The sequence below is a fragment of the Lemur catta genome, chromosome 5 (genome assembly GCF_020740605.2).
Source record: "Lemur catta isolate mLemCat1 chromosome 5, mLemCat1.pri, whole genome shotgun sequence".
Taxonomy (NCBI): Eukaryota; Metazoa; Chordata; class Mammalia; order Primates; family Lemuridae; genus Lemur; species Lemur catta.
Genome location: NC_059132.1, coordinates 77646107 through 77666703, shown reverse-complemented (window position 1 = coordinate 77666703; position 20597 = coordinate 77646107). Strand labels below are relative to the sequence as shown.

The 20597-nt window shown below is 33.9% G+C and overlaps 1 protein-coding gene across 3 annotated transcripts in view; it reads right to left on the bottom strand.

Annotated features, from left to right (window-relative positions):
- The window catches only part of GUCY1B1 (guanylate cyclase 1 soluble subunit beta 1), a 45237-nt gene that overhangs the window by 8071 nt on the left and 16569 nt on the right, over positions 1-20597 (bottom strand). For all 3 annotated transcript variants that reach the window (XM_045552160.1, XM_045552161.1, XM_045552162.1), the window contains exons 4-8: positions 19259-19377; positions 8070-8267; positions 3798-4028; positions 2040-2156; positions 953-1086 (exon numbers count right to left, since the gene is read on the bottom strand). In XM_045552160.1, coding sequence (XP_045408116.1) covers positions 953-1086; positions 2040-2156; positions 3798-4028; positions 8070-8267; positions 19259-19377 — 799 coding nt within the window. The remainder of the gene's footprint in view (positions 1-952; positions 1087-2039; positions 2157-3797; positions 4029-8069; positions 8268-19258; positions 19378-20597) is intronic.

Genomic DNA, 20597 nt, shown 5'->3' with positions numbered 1-20597 from the left:
AACTATTCAGGTATTAAATACAAGGCTGTTATTTATTATTAGCATATTTTTTTCTCATAAGGAGAGAAAAAAATCCATCTTTACTCTCTTTATCAGGAATAATGATGCTTCTTTTGAAAAACTAGTTCATTTTTGCCTTATGGATGCTATGAATCTTGTAACTTTATTTTTCCCTTTGGGACACAATGATTTGAAGTTCCCACCAAAACATGTGAGTGTGTTACTAGATAATGCATGTACACTTTGTTTTTATACACAGTTATAAGTACACAAGCTATCATCTAACAATAACTCCCACAGTTACCTTTTCTATTTTTCTAAAGCAAATTTAGATCTAGTTTTCATATTCTAATTTCCCATGTATCTTTTAGTAAAATGCTTTCTTAAATTGAGAAAATAACAATCCATAGTTTCATTTTCCTCTAATGTTTATTACAAATAACATATTTTACATAAATTTTAATTTAATGATATATTTTGAACAGTGTATTTCAGTCAGAGTAGCTACATACTTTTAATATAAAATAGTTCAAACTCAGAAACAATTAGAATCCTTTTAGATTTTTTGCTAATATACTATAGAAAAGATAATTTCTTGGTGTCAAATATATCCATGTATTTATTATGCCATCATATTTGATAGTTTATGAAACTGCTTTTCTATATGATACCTCTTTTAAAGGTACAAAAATGTGGAATTAGCTAACTGTAGATAAGGTATCCCATGACCTAATGACATAAACACTCTGGAAAATAAAATGGAATATGTGATTTCTTCTATTAACAAATGTTAAATGAAATTAACCTTGTTATAGGGAAGTGTATAACAAGGGTTGTAAAATCTAATTACACTTCACAATATGTAAACATGATTGAATAAGATGTTATTGAATTACTTTGTTAGCTAAAGATAGGTACTTATATACATTATCATTAATTTAAAAATTATTACCTTGGTGAACACAGAAAAAGTATGCTGTCTGCTTCAGGTAGGTAGATCATCTGCCCCTTGAGACGTAAGCAGCTGATCTCAGTACCAGTCAGTTCATCCTCACATTCTAACTTCTCTACATCCAACAATCCTTCCTTGAAAAGACAAGACATAACCGTTACCTAGTGCCTTTATTGCTATCTAACAGTTCATAAACTCAGCACGAATGACACACATACCTCACTTCCCACCAAGCCCTAAGGGAGAATAAGTACATCAATCAGAACAGCAGAGGGCGTCTCATCAGAGCTTTGCCAGGTAACAAGCCTTGTGGCTACCTTACAACACCATAGGAAAGCGACTGTCTTGTCTCCTTTGAGCTCAGAAAGATAGTAGCTGTTAACATATTTATTTCTGGCTTCTGTGAATCTTGTTTTTCCCCTGATTTTCCAATATGGAAACATATAATACTAGACTCTATCAAAGAATAAACCAAGCCTCCCCATTCCACAGCCCTATATTCACAGAGCAGCTAGAAGCAGTTCCAAATACATAAACTATGTGCAGGTCAGGCCTTGGGAGAGATGAAGGAAGGATGAAATGTGTACTCCAGAAAAAATGATTTTTACTGTATCTATCCCAAAAGTAGAAACTATGAGATCTGGGCACTATTTAAATTATCAACTGTGTGAATATTTTGTAACTTTTATTTTCCCCAGAAAATGCCACCAACAATAATAGATAATTTAAGGGAGAATAAATCAATGGCTTTGGATGAAGTTACAAAAATATTTATTAGTTCTGATTTCTAAAATAAGGCACTGCAGCTGCATAGGGAGAAAAAGATGTTGGTTTTATTCTGTGAAAATGGGCTGTCTCAGCAAGACATTCTAAAACTTACTTCTGTTATGTTTTAATAGAAGCTAAGAGAGTTCTATTGCTCCTCAGGCAAACCCAAAATCAATAACGTTGCCTTTCAATAGGTCTTCCTTTGAAGTTTGTTTTTTATCTCTCTATTCCTTCTTCATCTCGGGGAATATGACCATTTTACCTCCTGAGTATTTCTAAATTGTGACATACCTTACTTACACTTAATGAAATTGATTACCTTGCTTCTCAATACAAAAACTGTATTGATGTGTGAAAGGATCCCATGGAAACTAATATCAATATGTGGACGAACCAGAGAGAAGACAGAAAGAAGGCTGCAATTCCCAGGCTGGAGCTAAAATGCAGATAAAAAGAAAAGGGCACTTAATTAGTTATAACAGATTTTATGATTTGATATTAATCACTTGATTAAACCAGCTCAACTATATCTAAAAATAGAAAATAATTATTTTTTAGGAAACTCAGCTCAACTAGGGACTCAAAGCTTGATCAATACAACTCAGTGGGCCGGGCGCGGTGGCTCACGCCTGTAATCCTAGCTCTGGGAGGCCGAGGCGGGTGGATCGCTCGAGCTCAGGAGTTCGAGACCAGCCTGAGCAAGAGTGAGACCCCGTCTCTACCAAAAAAAATAGAAAGAAATTATCTGGCCAACTAAAAATATATATACAAAAAAAAAAAAATTAGCCGGGCATGGTGGCTCATGCCTGTAGTCCCAGCTACTCGGGAGGCTGAGGCAGTAGGATCGCTTAAGCCCAGGAGTCTGAGGTTGCTGTGAGCTAGGCTGATGCCACGGCACTCACTCTAGCCTGGGCAACAAAGTGAGACTCTGTCTCAAAAAAAAAAAAAAAAAAAAATACAACTCAGTGATTAAACGGACATCAAATAGTTGCATGAACATGAAACCTAATATAGATTCAGATGACTAATATTCAAATATAAGCTAATACAAATTTAAAAGGCATTTTCAGAAGAAGAAAGAATAAAAATTTATCTTTTAAAATGTTGTATGATGTGTCATATGCTTATGGCTTGAAATGAAATTAAAATATTAAAAACACGAGCAACCACTCTCATGTTTATCAACAGATAAACATGAGGGCTAATAACAATATTAATGGTAAGCATTTATTGATTGTGTACAATAGACCAGGCACTGAACTAAGTGTTCTTCATGTGCTTTTTATCCTCATGCCAGAATAAATGGAAACTAGGCAGAGAGAAGCAACGTTGCACGTTGAAGGTTGTACAATGAAGGAGAAGCAGTCAATGTAGGAGCCCAGGCAGTCTCTGCTTCCAGGTCTACTATGCCTGACCCATTTGGCTAATCCTGAATTGTAAAGTCTATTTAATGACAAGTAAAAAGTACCTATAAATACATGTCATGTACAACTCCAAAAGTTAGTAGATGAAAGAAAAGAGAAGTAAAAAAGAAGGATTTTACAAACGGGTGTAACACTATACAAGTCAACTATAGGTTCTCACCATTGTCCCAACTGCTTCCTTTGATTTTTTTTTTTTACTGAACTATGATAATCTCTATCTTTATTCTCTTAAGTGTTTTTTTTTTAAATTCTGTTCTTTTCCTTACAAACATCAATAGTTGATTTTGAAAGCTATTTTTCGATGGTAGATAGCCAATGAATATTTACTCAATGAATGAATAAATAAGTGAAGGCTGATTGTTACCGGAAAGTTAGCCATTTTCTCATTAAAACAAGTATACCATTTCTACCTAATGTTCCTACCATTTTTTGTAGGTGATTAAAACAGAAAAAAATAAATAAATAGTTGTCATAGGGAAGGTCACAGCATGGTCAAATACACTTAACCAGAGTTAATTTATGTAATAATATACCATGTGCTGTCCATTACCTACTACATAGTCAAAAGGTTAAATGACTAAATGGCTGCGTGTAACAATGGTATTTTTATAGCTTTTTGTCTTAGGCCCCAAGGAAATGTGCTGTCTTCTTACCTGGGGAAGCACTCTGTATATGGCATTGCCACACTGAGTGACCACTAGGTCCCGATCAAATATTATGTGAAAAGGAAAAGCTTTGCAGAAGGTATATGGGCTGATGCGTGATTCCTGGGTACCATTTTCTTCAAATCTGTCAAGATCTTCATAAAAATCCTCTTCTTTTGACTCTTTTTCTTCAATTAAAAATTGAGTGTGATCACATTCTTCATTTCTTTGCTGAATAACCTGAATATCAAAGGGGGGAACTGACATTAATTGTCTGCATTTCACTTAGGTTAAAAGACCAAAATATAAGAAACCAGTTATGAGAACTGTACTTAGAGGATTAATCACAAAAATTTAATATATATGCAAATACTATACATGTCTAAACTAAGAAAACATTTCTGGACATTGATCTACGAAATTTGAAGACTGAATAATTATTCACAATAAAATTGCAAATCTGATATCAGTTTGCCATGATCTCAGGTGGCCTCTTTGACAGAATTAGGAGAAAAGCACCCCCTTGTTCCACTGGGCTCTGCCTCCTCAGCCAGGCACACTTGTACAGTGAACAATCTAAAATCCATACAAGGTGGCTCTATCAAACATAATAAAAATGATACTTGAAAAGAATGGGAAATAAAATGATGGAGATACATATTCAAATCCAATGTAATTGTTTATCTATCAACTGTTAAGTATGTAAAATTATAATACCAAATTGGGTAAAGTACTGAAAAAAGAGACATCTCAAACACCATTAATGGGAAGGTATTTTGATTAATCTTTCTAAAGGATAAATTGATAATATGCATAAATATACCTCAAAATTTTGTGAATTCTTCTATTTAATGCCAAACCTAGGAATTCATTCTAAGAAAATAATCATAATTGTGAGCAAAGCTCTATAATTTGAAGAAATAACTACATTTCCAAAATATTATTTACAAATACATTATTAAAATATATATTTTTTTCTTTTCAGTTTAAGAAATTACAAGAAATCTGTCCTCTCACAAAGGGAAAACTCTATTTCTACTGCAGCCTGATCCAAAAGGGAAATGATTGGGGCAATATTTCTTCAGTTACAGTTAAATGAAGACAAAATGTTGCTCATTTTTACTTCTTTCATCAGGAGTACACTTTACCGTACTCTGAGCTTTTAAAAAACAAATCACAACAACCACAAATGCTATTGTATATATTCTTGCACATATATTTTTATAGCAAAATTAGGATATAATTGCTACTATAACTGTCACAATAATTTACTGCTTTTGTTAAATATTAGTATTCTTAGTTATCATTTGAAAATTTTGCCCCATTAAATTTGATTTTCCTAAATTATGGGTAAAACAAAATAGAGGCAACCTTAAAATTCAGTCCTAATTTTTAATTCTGCTCTGTTTCCATTTAACTAGAGGAACTAAATTATATGTGCCCCAAATTTATACATTAATTATATGATTCTACTTTTTTTGCTTTGATCAAACTGGCAAAACACATTACTTTTTTGATTATAATTTTAACCTCTCATTGGTATATCACTTCATTATATGATCTAATGTTTATTGCATGGTTCAAATTGTCTAGTATCTCTGGACCAATTAAACTTACGCATTCAATGTCAGAATACCTCAAGAATTAAAATGGTGCCTTTGAAAAAATTAAATGTACAAAATATATTTACAAAATACAAATATTTCAGAAGTTTGTATTGTAGTACTTGAATAAATGAAAGCTTTAAGAGAACCTAAATATTGTATAAAGTGAATGATTTAATTAAGTAAAAACTTAATTTCATATAGTTTTCTAATGCCATCAATCTCCCACTGATCAATCTCCCACTCCAAAACCATAGTAACTATAGTTTCCAAGTATACCCTAATTTGTCTTTCTTTCTGAAATGTCTGTGTACCTGCTTCTTACTTAGCTTGGCTAAATGAAAAACAAAACCAACAGTATTCATAAAGCCCCTGATATACACTCACTCAGTATAGATGTTGTGTGTGTTTGTTGTCAAGATCAAAAGACTGGAAATGAAAGGCATATACTATTAGGTCATTAAATATGAAATGTCCGATCTTGAATCAAAAGTAGTTTATTATATCTCAAACAAGAAGCAGTATAATTAGTCAAAGTATGGGCCTAAACTATTGACACAGTTTTGTCATCTTAACGGTAGCTTGTTTATGCCAGCAGCAAAGAAGCTTGGAGAGCGAGTGGCTATGAAATTGCAAAAGGCATTTTCCACAGTTTGTTGAGAATTGAGTATTTTTCCTTGCAAGAAGTGGTCCAAAGCCTGGAAGAAGTGGTAGTCAGTTGGTGCAAGGTCTAGTGAATACGGTGGACAGAGAGTTTCCAAGTCCAGTCTCTGTAGTTTGAGCAGCATTGTGCAACATGTTGTTGAGTGTTGTCTTGCAAGAGGATTGGCCTGTCTCTAGTGACTAGTCTTGGCTGCTTAATCACAAACATCCTAATCATTTTGTCCATTTGGTTGCAGTAGACATCTGCTGTAATCAATTGACCATGTTTCATGAAGCTGTAGTGGATAATACCAGCGCTGGACCACCAAACAGAAACCATTAGCTTTTTTTGATGAATATAGGTTTGGGACTTGTGTTTCAGCACTTCCTCTTTATCCAGCCATTGTGCTAAGCACTTGCAATTGTCAAAAAGAATCTATTTTCATCACATGGTTCTCCTTTATGTCGTGACAGCAAAGAAGGGCAAGCTTCGAGATGATCGCCTCTGATGCTCATTTAATTCATGCGTTACCCACCTATCCAGCTTCTTTACCTTGCCCATTTGTTTCAAATGGTCTAATATTGTTGGAATAGAAACGTCAAACTTTGCAGCTAATTCACACGTAGGTTGAGATGGATTTGCTTTCCCTACAGCTTTCAGCTCATCCACCTTGGTCTCAGGCCGCCCACATGGTTCATTTTCAAGATTAACATTACCAGAATGGAACTTCTCAAACCATGGATATACTATGAGTTCATTACCCACATCCTTCCCAAACACTTCATTGATATTTCCATCTGTCTACACTGCACTGGTTCCACCATGGAGCTTACATTCGAAAATAACATGCATTTTTTACTTATCCAGTGTTTCACAAAAATTGCTCTAAAAAAATGTGAAAAATAATCACAAGCCAAAATATGTGTTTGAAAGACTGAAGACGTACCTTCACAATAAAAATAAAACAAGAAGTGTCAAAGTGAAATGTCAGAGATATCAACGGTCAAACTTAGTATTTGAGGAAATCGGACATTTCATATTAATACTTAATAACCATATGTTTTGATTGAATCTCAGTGAGTTCCCAATCGTGGATGAATTTTGGGCTTTACCTAAGGTTTTAATTTTTAAGTCTCTAGATTTAACAGTGTCATATTATACATGGTCCCACTTTCTAGTAGAAAAATTAATGCTGCACCTGGGAATCACCAAGTGCCATGTAAGAATTGACACCACCTCCTAAAAAAAAGAAACCATAAAATCTAATGTAACATTACCAGCATTACTAGATTAAATATACGGGATACTTTTCTCATATAATTAAATGTTACAATTTTTAATGTGCATAACACTGCACTTAAGAGTTTGGGGTTCCTCGTGTGTGTTAGAACATAACTATGATTTCTAAGACAGAATTGCCTATTAGATTTTCTATAAAGAAGAAAAAGTTAAAATAAGGAATCCCTCTCACCACTTTGGCTGAAGGTTAAGGCCATTGTGAAATGGCTCCTGGAGCTGAACACACTGAGCAAACAAAAAGCAGCTAACTGGGAGAGATTATAGGGGCTAGAGATAGAGAAAAACGGTGGTTCTCTGTTGTACCACTGTTGTATCAGTACCTTTAAATGGTCACTCAGAACGAAGAGTGTGTAGAATATCTAATTTCATATTGTCTTGGAAGTTGACTACACATGTTAGAGATATTTTGCATGCTGTAACCCACAGAGTTCAGTCAGCCGCATAGCCCTCTGCTTCCCAGCTGGTGTGTGCTCACAGGGAATGCAAACTAAATTTCATGTTGCCTTGAGCAACATATAATTAGAACACAAAATCTGCTGCCACGAGGAAAAAATATCCTGTATAATGTATTCCAAGCCCAAATATAGAAGATTGCTGGTGTTTCCACTGTTCTGGCTTATATATGCTTCTTGGGAAGTGCTCTAGCAGTGATAACTATAGGTAAGTTTAAAAAGTGTCATTTACATGTGCTAAATGTCATTTGTGTTCAGAAAGGTCTCCATTCCTAATCATTACCTTCATGTCTATTTCAGTGCCATGTATTTGTTGAGCTACTGTTTTGATGATTCCAATGACAATATCCTGGAGTCCTTCTCTCTCTGAGTAGTAGTGCAGAATGAGTCCTTTGCCTTTCTCTGCATCAGTGCACCTAAAGGAAGGTGCACGCATACCTGGGTAGATAGTAGCAAGGTGGTCGTGCAGAGCATCAAGATTCTGCAAGAAAGAGAAAAGAGTGCTAAATGAACAATGCTCCCACAATGACAGCAGACTTCAGGAAAGCAAGATATGGAAACAACGCTCAAATCTGGGTTTACTGGGCAGTTCTGCAGAGTAGCACGCTTAGCTCACTTCACCAGGGTATCTGTAAAGCAAGTACCATGAAGAAAATGAAACCGAAATAGTATAATTAAGAAAAACATCTGTGGCTATTAATAGTTAGTACATTTTAAGAAAGGATAAACAAGTGGGATATAAAAAGAATGCCTGAAGCAGAAAAAAGTACAGAGTTAAGGGCTAAGGCTAAGATATGTATATTTACACGAGCGTGGGGCAGTTGAACATGCATGCTGCGGTATGTAAATAACAGGGAACACCCAAAGGGACCACATGTTACCCTTCTGTTTACACTATGCTCCTAAAACTTAATTTTTAATTCAAAACACTAAATCAGAGGTATAAGCATATAAAATATAAGCATGCTATTTTGTGAATTAATATTTTGAAAATTAAACACATATTTTGGAAATTAAAGCAGGACAATTTCTTCATGATTGTCAACAGTCTCCAGTCAAGGTAGAGTTTCATAGCTTACCAGTGAAATAATTACTTTTAGAAATGAAGTCTTAGAAAATGAATAAATTGACCAATAAATATTTTCTGTTCTTGTAGCCTTGCCATTAATTTGGAAGATGCCAAATTCCCCACAGTCCTATATTACTAACATAGAAATTTGATTTGTATTAAGATTACCAGAACAAATGGTAAAAACTATACTTTGTACTTGGTCCTATATGATTTTTCAAGTAACACTTATCTAATAATCTGTTGGGAGGGTGTGTTTGTGTGTTGCACATGTATAATAGGATACCCACACAACACAGCACGGTATAGGAATTAAGAACAATATGACTTTAGAATCAAGAAGACATGGGTTTAATTCATGACTGCAATTTCATAGTAATACAGCCAGTTCACCAACTTTTGTAAAACTTGATTTTTTTTTTCCTGACAAAATAGAGATAACTAAAAGGATATACATAAAGCACTTAGCACATCCCAGGTGTGGTAGGCAAAATAATTGTCCCTCAGAGATTCCCATGCCTTATTCCCTGTGAATGTGTTATATCACATAGTGAATGGGATTGTTAAAATGTGATTAGGGTTATGGACCTTGAAGTGGGAAGATTATCCTAGATTATCCAGGCAAGCACGACCTACTCACAGGAGTGACTAAGTACTTAAAGGCTGAGAACCTTTCCTAGCTACACTGAGAGAGAGATGCAATGACAGAAGGTCAAAGAAATGGGAGCATGAGAAGGATTTTACACTGTGTTGCTGGTTCTGAGATGTAGGAGTCTTTTCAAGGACTGGAGAGAGGTCTCTAGGACCTTAAAGAGGCCCCCACCTGAGAATCAACAAGGAAGCTGGGTCCTCAGATTTACAGCTGCATGGAACTGAATTCTGTTAATACCAGCATGAGCAAGGAAACGATTATCCTCTAGGGCCATCATAGAGAAACACAGTCCTGCCAGCACCTGGATTGTAGTCCAGTAGGACCTGCATTGAACTTCCAACTTACAAAATAATAAGATAATACATTTGTGTTGTTTCAAGCACTCAAGTTTGTGGTCATTTGTTATGGTAGCGATAAAAAACTGATATACCAAGCAAGGAGCAATCTATCCATAACTGGTGATTATTTTAAAAGAGAAGGGAAAGATAAAACAGTTTCAAAATGCCATGGGCATAAAAGAATGTATCTAGAAGGAAGATGCTGGAGATAATACCAAAATTGAACTATAGTTCTCGTTTTAAATCTCTCAAAGACTTCAATCTAGGCAAACAAATATCCAGTAAGATAACAGGAAGAAACTGGAGTGAGCCTGAGATGATTCCAGGGGTACTCAGATTTGAGCAATACTTCAACAGGCACCTATAGCACTGTCAGTTTTCTGTCCCTTCCAATCATCCACTCAGTCATTCACTCATTCAATAAAATTATAGCATGTGCATTATATGCCTTGAGCTGTATCATACAGGCTGGGGACAGGTTAGAGGTTTAGCTACAGATCTGCATGATGCATATTAAGCAGCTCATGGATTATATCACAAATGAATGTACAGGGTGGCTTCTCATGAGTAAATGTGGGGGCAAACAAATCAGACTGAAAGAATGGAGTAAAAAGATTTCAAAGTAAAGAAAGGCGAGACCTGAGTTAGGTCATGAAGGTTGACATTCTAATGCAGATAAATGTTTTAATGATCTCCTCAACTGGGTAAAACTGGTGTCTTCTTGCATTGCCTTCGTCTATGGTGCTTTCTGTTTTCTTCCCCCAAATTATACCTGCTAAATTCAAGTCAGGCTAGTTCTTAACAAAAACATCAATTCATCCTGTTGCCTCTAGAGGCTGCTATTGCCATGTAAAAGCAATCCAATATGGTGGGCCCTAAGTATTGGACAGTTTACGTACCCTACAAGCCCCAGAGAACCCTAAAACTAGTTTACTTGATTGAACAGTAAGAGGGGTTCTTCCTATGACAAGTTATTCTCATGGGAATTCTTCCCTGAGAAGGGAAGATCTGATTGTTCTTCATAACCCTCCCAGACTTCTTACGCTTCTACTGATGTGAAAAATCTTGTGAGAGAAAATCTGGTGAGAAAAAAAAAAAAAATCATCAAAAGAGTTTTGTTTTTTTTTTAATTTTCATTTCCGCAATGTCAAAATTGTGTTTGTGGCAGCATTTGGAAAATTTTTCTACTATATTTAGGTCTAGGCACTATGTTGTGGCTCAATTAAAAGAAAAAAAAATGGAATCAAACAATAACTTGAAATACGTATTTTAATTTTTTTTCAATTCTTCCTACACAGAATACTTACACATTTCATAAGTCAATATGCTTGTATTACTTTTATACTCATCTATGTTCATCTGGTATCACACTGGATTATTAGCACAGTTCTACATGCAGTCGAGCAGCTGGCAGGAGGCAGTAATAATTGGCACTACTCTTGTTAGCAGTACCATGGATGGTACAGCAGGTCAGAGACTGGACATAATGGCCCAAACCCAGTGCTCCATGAGTCACTAAAGATGGGCACTGTACCCTCAGTGTAGGTGGAGCCATTTTAATTTAAATAAAGGTATTGATAATATTAAGGTATTAACATTGATGATAAAATATTGCTTAAATTTATCACTTAAAGGCAAATGAGATATCAATAAAACACCAAGTGAGAATGCTCATCTTTTAAGTCTTTTTGTGGTAACCAACTCTCCAGAGATTTACTGTTTTACTGAATTTACTATTAATTAATTGGACAAGTAAAGTGTTTTCCTGGATCATAAAAGATTTAACACCACTTAATGTAATATTGATTTTCTTTAGATAGTATCTAACATAAAAAACACTCTTGGGATTTCTTGAGATATAGAGTTCTTTAGTTGATTTTACTCTCTCAAAATTAAAGTGGTTACCACAGCCTGCCCATTATAAGAAATGGGATTAATGACTAAAATTGAAATTATTTTTCATTTGAGTACATTTATATTGCTTAAAAATGTGCCATCTTTGTATTTAGACTGCAATTGTTTCCAGCAACCTCAAATGGCCACAAAAAAGATTCTTAAAATAGAGAAAACCTTTTCCACTTTTGAAAATAATATATAAACAAAGTTGATAATTGATCCACATGGCTGTAACAATGTATTTTGAAGAATAAGAGCTTCATATCAAAACTGATATTCTGTTTTATTTCTAAATATACCCATGGAAGCAGGTATAGATGAGAAGAGCTGTTCGGCCAATTGCAAAGAAGTATAGCCATATGTATGAAAGCAGAAGAGACATGGAAAAAATGTATTTCAGCACAAGTAGATTTACAGGAAATAATGAAGCAAATCTTAAATATGCTTTTATTCATTCTTCCTAGCTTTATAAAATTAAAAAATAGGAGAGTGATAGAGAGTAGGTCCATTCATCTATTTTATGTTGAGATACCAAAACATTAGTCTGGGGCTTTAATTTGATTTTCTAATGTTCTGATATCATTTTATTGTTTTTTTCTATAAGCAAAATAAATGTACTTTTTATACTCAGGAATTCTGCTTCTCATACGTCCAGTTCATCTTGTGACCTAGACTTTATAATTTATAGAAGAAAAATTAGCCAGGCAAGGTGGCTTATGCCTGTAATCCTAGAACTTTGGGAGGCTGAGGCAGAAGGATGGTTTCAGACTAGGAGTTTGAGATCAGCCTGGGCAATACTAATACCCTGGCTCTACAAAAACAGAAAATTTAGCCAGGTGTGGTGGTGCACGCCTGTAGTCTCAGCTACTCCTGAGGCTGAGGTGGGAGGATAGCTTGAGCCCAGGAGTTTGAGGCTGCAGTAAGTTATGATCATGCCAGTGCACTCTAGCCTGGGCAACAAAGTGAGACGTTGGGGAAAAAAAAAAAAGGTCTGGTATTCTGGGATACTATACTAGAGTTCCAGATATAGTATACTCCACAGATTTAGAAAGCAAAAGACAATTTATTATTCCTTTGAGAAACACGTTAAAGTTCCATATTTTTAAAGATCTCAGAATGTTTCAAAATAAATGCAAATTTTCTTTTTATAATATGTATGCCAAAAATAAGCTCATATATAATTACAGACACAAAGTCTCTAAAAATCAACTACCTGATTTTTCTGCTTCCAGAACATCTAATTTAAAATTTCTAAATGATCTGTAGAAATGAGTAAGATCTTGCCTTAAAAATTTTGAAGGAAAGAAATTTTTCGGTCTCCAAGAATCCTTGTCCTAGTGGATGGGGAAAAGGGAGTTGTCTGTGTTGACAATATTACTGAAATTTAGATCTAAAAGAAATCTTAAAAATCAGCCATTGGAAACCTCTGGGTTTTTTTTTTTTTTTTAATGAAGGAGGATGAGGCACAGAATTTTCTTTCACTTTGTTCCTCACACCTTTGAAAAATAGGACCAACAGCAACATTCTTAAATGAGAATCATGTGATTTAAAAAAGATTTTGTTAAATTTTGTAAGAATGAAGTCATTTTGGAATTTGAAGTTGAAAAATTTAAACAAAAAAGACCTAAATAAAGTGGAAAACCAAACCTTAGATATGAGAAGCACCAAAGTAAATACGCTGAGTTGAGAGCAAGTAAGAAGTTACTCAAAGAGACAAATCTTACAATTCTAAAATACTTATTTTCCTTCATAAGCTTTTTAATAAAACTAAATCCCCACTTGTCAATTTTAAAACTGCAGATTATGGAAATTAACATTTTGGATGCTGAGAAAACAGTTCCCCTTAAAATTCAAAAGTTAAAAATAAAGTGAATGGTGCATTTTTTTCTAAGAAATATAAATAATTCAGGGAAGTATTAGAATTTTACAGCTGTTCAGGAAAATCCTCATATTTCCCAAAATAGCCCTTTGCACAAACATTTAAGAATTAGATCAGTCATTAATCCCAGATTGTTCCTGCTGGGCTGGCCAAATCACAATGTTGTATTTTATATGCCAAAACCTAGAGCCAGCAAGAATTAAAGAAAATCTCATTGCCGGCTGAACAGAGGCATTGGTTGAAGAACTCAAATAACTGTGAATTGAGTAAATGAGTGAAACTGTCACCATATCAAAATTAGCTGAAGGAGCCAATGTCCCAAAAAAACAATGAAAGAATGTTTAATTATTTAGCTGAAGCCTATATGCATATTTAAACAGACCCACAAGTAAAATCTTGGCTGGTCTCTAAAATTGCATTTTGCCTATTTATTTTTCAATAGTCAACCGGACAGCCTTCCTTGCCCATTTTAATTCCATTTGAACTCTGTAAAATTGTTGAGGAGGTAAATACTATACAATGTAGTAATAACATAACACCACTGAAAATCAATTGGTAGCCCTGCTTGGGATTGACTTGGGTCCCATTTCCTGGGGTCATATATTATTTTATCAAATTTGGTTTGCTCAAAGTTCTTGACTCATTGTAAAAGTGAACACACACATACTAACACAGACATAAAATATAAAGGAAAAATAATATGCAGAAGACTGTTCTACTTATCCGTTGCTATATATCAAGAAATTCTAAAACATATTGGTAAAAACAATAATTTTTTAATTTTATTTTTTGTAGAGATGGGGTCTCACTATGTTGGCCAAGATGGTCTCAAACTCCTGGCCACAAGTTATCCTCCCACCTCAGCCTCCCAGAGTGCTGGAATTACAGACGTGAACCACTATACCTAGCCAATTTGTTATTATCTTTCATGGTTCTGTGGGTTGTCTGGCTGTTTAGAAAGTTCTTGCATTGGGCTGGAATCAGATGGAAACTGGGGCGGAAGTTATCAGAATGCTGTAACATGCTGGTTTTCCAGGATGGATCAATCAGATGACTAGGAGCTGCTGCTCACTCTTTGCTGGGAGCTCAACTAGAACTGTTCCCTGAGTGTCTACACATGGTCTCTTCATGTGGCTTGTTCTTCTAATTTCATGTGTCTGGGTTCCTGGAGGGAGTATCCCAAGAGCAACTGTTTCAAGATACCAAGGAGGAAACCTCAAGACTTCTTATGCTCTAACTTAGGACATTTCAAAATGTCACTTCTGCCACATTCTATTGGTGATAATCACTAAAGCCAACTCAAATTCAAGGGAAGGAGGGAAAAGTTGATAGGGGAAAAGTAAAATCATACTGCAGAAGTGCATTGGAGATGGGAGAAATTTTTGCAGTGATTTTGGGAAAATATAATCAACTGTAACTCAATAGGACACTGGAAAATAGAGATGAGCATGGATTAAGAGGGAAATACTATCAAATTGGATGTTCTTTACCAGCTATTTTCTTATGAAGGTTTTGAATCCCATGTATCCTCTACAGTGTTTTAATCAATACACTAGAAGCTTCACATAGAAATTTACTATAGCAGTAGCATGAAACCACACATTTTATTCTTAATTTAAGAATAAAAAAGTGGAAAAATAGAGAAAAAAATAATTGCTGAAATATGGTCTTGTCTTTAAGACAATATATCCAAGTAAAATATATAAAATCCAAAAATCAAAATAAAAATGTCTTCTTATTTCTTTGTCTCTTTTTGATAATTCATGTTTTCAGTTATTAAATCAACCAAAGAATAAATTCTAAAGATTATTACTTTCACTGGAGATTCAATTCCAAACTGTGTAATTTCTAGAGACAAACGATGATTCTAAAGTTTCCTCTAAAGATATTTCTTGTATTTCATTATTTTTCCATTTAAGATTTTTAGCTATTATTTGTTAAAATCTTCAGGTGGCTTAAAATATCATAATGCAAAATTTTAAAAATTGAATTTGGAAGCACAAGAGAGACTGTATAAGCAGGGTTATGAACTTGATATTGGTAGCAAAGTCTTTCAAGATGGAAGACATGTTAGTAGTGTTTATCGTTTAAATCGACTAATCAAAAGAAATGATAAAAGCCAGGTCAGAAAACAAATATTTTTCTGGAATTAAATTACAGATATTATCTATACAGTATGTCCTTGAATATAAAATTTCTATAAAGGAAAAGAGGTATTATCCTGATAAAATAGGTTGGGCTAAATAAAAAAAAATACATATACTACAGTATTAATTCTGTTATACACTCTTCATCAATTGCCTGTTATATACTGTCTGGTATTCAGAAATCTTTTAAAAATTATTTCAAGAAAAAAATATCTTAGAGAACCATTTTTAATAATGTACCTAACTGAGAGGCTGGGGAGAGAAGACAACGACTCCCAAGGAAATTCTCCTTGGTATGATGAGTGAGTTAGAGTTGCCCAGCTAAAGCATGTCACATAGACTCCCATGTTAGGATTTCAGCAGCTATTTTAGTGTTTCCTGAAACTTTCAAATGGAAATATTAGAATGAACATTTAAAAAGTGTCAACAGATGCAAGCAATGTACCTTACAAATTATATAATAAACAATAATGACCATGTCCACCCGAAAAGGAAATTGGTCTAGTATGTGTCTCTTCTTTTAAATTTTGATCTATGATTCATCTTTAAAGTTACATCATCTCATTCCAAAATGGGTTACACTTAATAAAAGAATTCATCTTGATCTATTGATGTGTTTACTTCCTATTAATGTGTTTTCTTTATATTTTTGCACAAACAGCAAATATTCATTTTTTTTTAAATGATATTCATTAATTCCCAGATACACAGATTGTATCTGTGGAGATACAATCATTAAGAGGTTACACAGGGTCTCCGGCCTCCTGAAGTTTACATTCCAGTCCAACAAACAGGAATGATAATAATACACTGTGAAAACTACCATGGCTGGGGAAATACAGTCAGCTATGAAAACATAAGAAAGGCCAGTTACCCTGACTAGGATAGGGTAGAAATTGGAAAGAAGGGTGGAGTCTTCCCAGAAGAAGTCCTTTGACCTGCAAGATGAATAGGATTTATCGAGGTGGAAAGGAGTCGGAACAACATTCCAGGCAAAGAAAAGAAAGAACATGTGCAAAAGCTCAGAGGACAGAGAGAACAAGATCAAAGGTTCCAAAAGAACTTAAGTTTGGCTGGACAGAGGGAGAGAAGACAAGGGATGGATAGGGATGGAAGTAGTTTCAATTGTTTCAAATATTTTTGACATTTTCTCCAATGAGCAATAAAAAATTACTCAAGAGTTTAAGCAAGAAAATGATATGATGAAATACATTTACATTTCAGAAAAATCACTAGAGTTATAGAATGGAGAAGAGATTGGAGGAGTCTTGAACAGAGGCACGGGAACCTCTCCTCACGACTTTCTCTAGATAATGGTAGACTCCCCCAAAAGAATTGGGAAAATGAAGAAAAGTGGCCGAATTCTCAAAACTCAGGATTTAGGAAATAGAATCTAAAGATTTGGTGACTGATTAAAACCTGGAGGTGAAAGAGAAAGATAAGTCTTTAAAATCTCTAAAATGAGGCCCAGTTTATCTTACTCCTTAGTGAAAGGTTAAAGTCTACCATAAAAAATGTTTTATTAATTTATGTAATAAAAATGTCAACTTATGTATGTGAGCAAGGATCTTAAAACAATTTATGAAAATCAATTGTTTTGTTTTATAGTCACATAAAAAAATCCATTTAATTCCCATGTAATTAGTCTAACCATAACACAAATATCTTCTCTTAAGGAAAGCAGTATTTTAACATATTCAATTTGTTCTTCAGATATACAATTTCAAAACCAGAGGAAAAAAAGAACTGTATCAAAATGTATAACATTGATGAAAATTGTACAGTATTCTGATTTTTTTAGTTTCCTCATTCTTCACACTATCGCAGCAAAAGACAAAATAAAATTGTATGCAATTTAAAGCTATATTAATTCAATTTTACATAACCCAATATATCCAAAATATTATAATTGCAACATGACATCAATATAAAATTATTAATGAGCCATTTTATATTCTTTTTGTACTGCCTTTGAAATCTAGAGTATATTTTACACTTGTAGCACATCTCATATCAAATGCTGAGTAGCCTCATGTGGCTAGTGGCTATCCTCTTGGATAACAGGGCAGCTCTGGAACATAAAGAAGCATACCTAGAAGACTGCTTGCTCCCTTACTTGTGCCTTAAAAAGCTTAGCAGATGGTCCCCATGAGTAAAGGCAAAAAAAAAAAAAATTAGTAAAATGATCTAAATCTTTGTTTTGTTATGTAAATATGGCCATTGAGAAAGAAAGTTAAAACTCAGGCAGAGCAACTGAACATTGCAACTTTGCCAATAAGATGACAGTGGTCAGTCAACAAAGCTACAAAAAAACGGAATACGTATTGAAAAACCCTAAACCCTTCAATATTTTTAAGTATCAAACTTCAATCCATTTAAAATAATCCTTTTAAATACTGCCTGTTCAATTTTAATTTAAGAATCTCCCAGCAGCTATTTCATTTGGAAGTGGCAGGTTTTTTTGACACCAGTAGTTTAGTAAATCCATGGCAGGAGATTGCAAACCAGTTTCCATCTTGATTTAATGCTCTTTTAAGTTTATAAGAAAAATGTCACTATGTAAACAACAGACATTTTGATTAAACACTAAAGTTCTTATTTTGGCTGTTAAATCAATAATGCAGCTGGATCGAAAGTAGTTTACATTCCCTCAAAACTGGGCTTCAGTTCAGCTAGTATTGCACTGACATCATTTTCCAGCACGATCTGGCTGCTTTTAGCAGCTGGTTTAGAAATGTCCTTTGCAAACAACCACATAATTTTCAATGTTAACACATTTCAAGAAGAGGGTCTCACAAATGCCAGTGCTTAAAATAGTACAGTCAATCCAGAAATAGTCTCTCATCTAATGCCTAATTTTCTATTAATAGTAAAAAAACTTTTAAGGTAATTTGAACAAGAGTATAAGACAAAGGCCTTTGGTGATGTTATTTACCTTTTTTATCTGAAACTGACTTTGGAAGGTTTCCTATTTTCCCTTCTGTAGTAGATTAATTAATATATAATTCACAGCAATGGTTCTCAAATATGTTTTGGTGGCAGAACACCTGAAAACCCTGGTGCTTTTTCCTGAACAACAAGCTCCAGGTAGAACTTCACAAATACTGATATACCGTTTGATTATATTCCACAAACTAAGAATATTTTGCAAATAGAAAATAAGACCATATTACATGTCTAAAACAGAAAACCACAACCACTAGCATCTATAACCATTACCAAAAAGAAAAAAATTCAGTTGAACAGATCACCATACACCATGAAGAGTTTTTCAGAGAACATTAATTCACACTTTGCATATTCAGTGTCAGCAACGAGAAGTTAAAAAAATGTGAAACAAAAATGCTAAAATGTATTCAAGACCATTCAAACGTCACTATGATTCCATTGCAGCAGTTAAGACCCTAGCAGGCTGAACAAAAGTATTCTAGAGCCTATATCTGAGAACCATGAAGACAAAACTTTTAACTACAGGATCTCAAATCGCTTACCTGTAGAAATTCTCTGACATTAGATCCCAGGACGCGTAAGATTGTATCGTAACCAGATTCTTGACAAAAGACAAAAAACATCTTCCCAAACATCTGAAGGATTTCTCCAGCATTGAGATCTATTTTATAGGTTCAAGAGAGAAAGAAAGCATATTATAGGTGAAACACTGTTAATGGAAAGATTGACAGTAAGTGTATATTAAAATAATTTAAAATATCTTCAATTTTTGTGCATAGTGAACATAAATCAGATGAAAAAAATCTGGCCAGGACAATACAATGAAATCTGAGAAGACAATGTACTGACATGTTAATAGTGTACATTTTTACTTATAAGCAAAGCAACCAGTTTTTCACCTTCTATAACAAACTATAGGTTGAGCATCCCTAATCTGAAAATCTTAAATCTGAAATGTTCCAAAATCTGAAACTGTTTGGTCACTGACATGACACCACAAGTGGAAAATTCCACACTTGAACTCATGTGACAGGTCGCAATCAAAACTTTGATGCACAAAATTATGAAAAATACACTATAAAATTACTTTCAGGCCATGAGTAGAAGGTGTATATGAAACATAACTAAACTTCCTATTTAGGTTAGGTCTCAACCCCGAGGTATCTTACTACGTATATGTAAATATTACAAAATCCAAAAAAAAAATCCAAAAGCAAAGTGTTTCAGGTCCCAAGCATTTTAGATAATGGATACACAAACCTACACTTAATTTTGAGTTTTTTAAACATATATTTAATATAGTACTTATTTTTTCCTGAAAAACACGGAAATATTTTTAAACTTGTCAAGAATGAACATGACAATATTTTTGATGAAAAATATTCTTGCTTTATATAAACATGTGTATTTAATAACTTGATTATATATAGTATCTACCTTAATATCCTGTTTTTTCTTAATATACAATCATTACTATTTCGAAAAACGTAAATTTTCCATAATTTTTCTGTATCAATTTTAACTGTTCTCTTATTCAACATATAAATGCAGCCATTTATTAAACCAACCCCTTCTTATTAAATATGTAGGCTTTTTCATTTTTTGATAATATTAATAACTCTGACATGAAAACACACATATAAATCTTAAGGCAGAGATCTAATAATTTCTTTAGGAAAAATTCCTAAAGGGTGTGAATATTTTTTAAAGAGGCTATGTGATGTAAAATCATTCTCCAAAAAAGTTTTCTTCCTTTACCATCAGATTAAAAACGTGTATAATTTCCCCTTTAACTCTACTCTTGACTACAGTAGATACTTGATTTTTTAAAATTGCCAAATTTATATGAAAACAAGTTATTTTATATTTGTTTCAATTTTC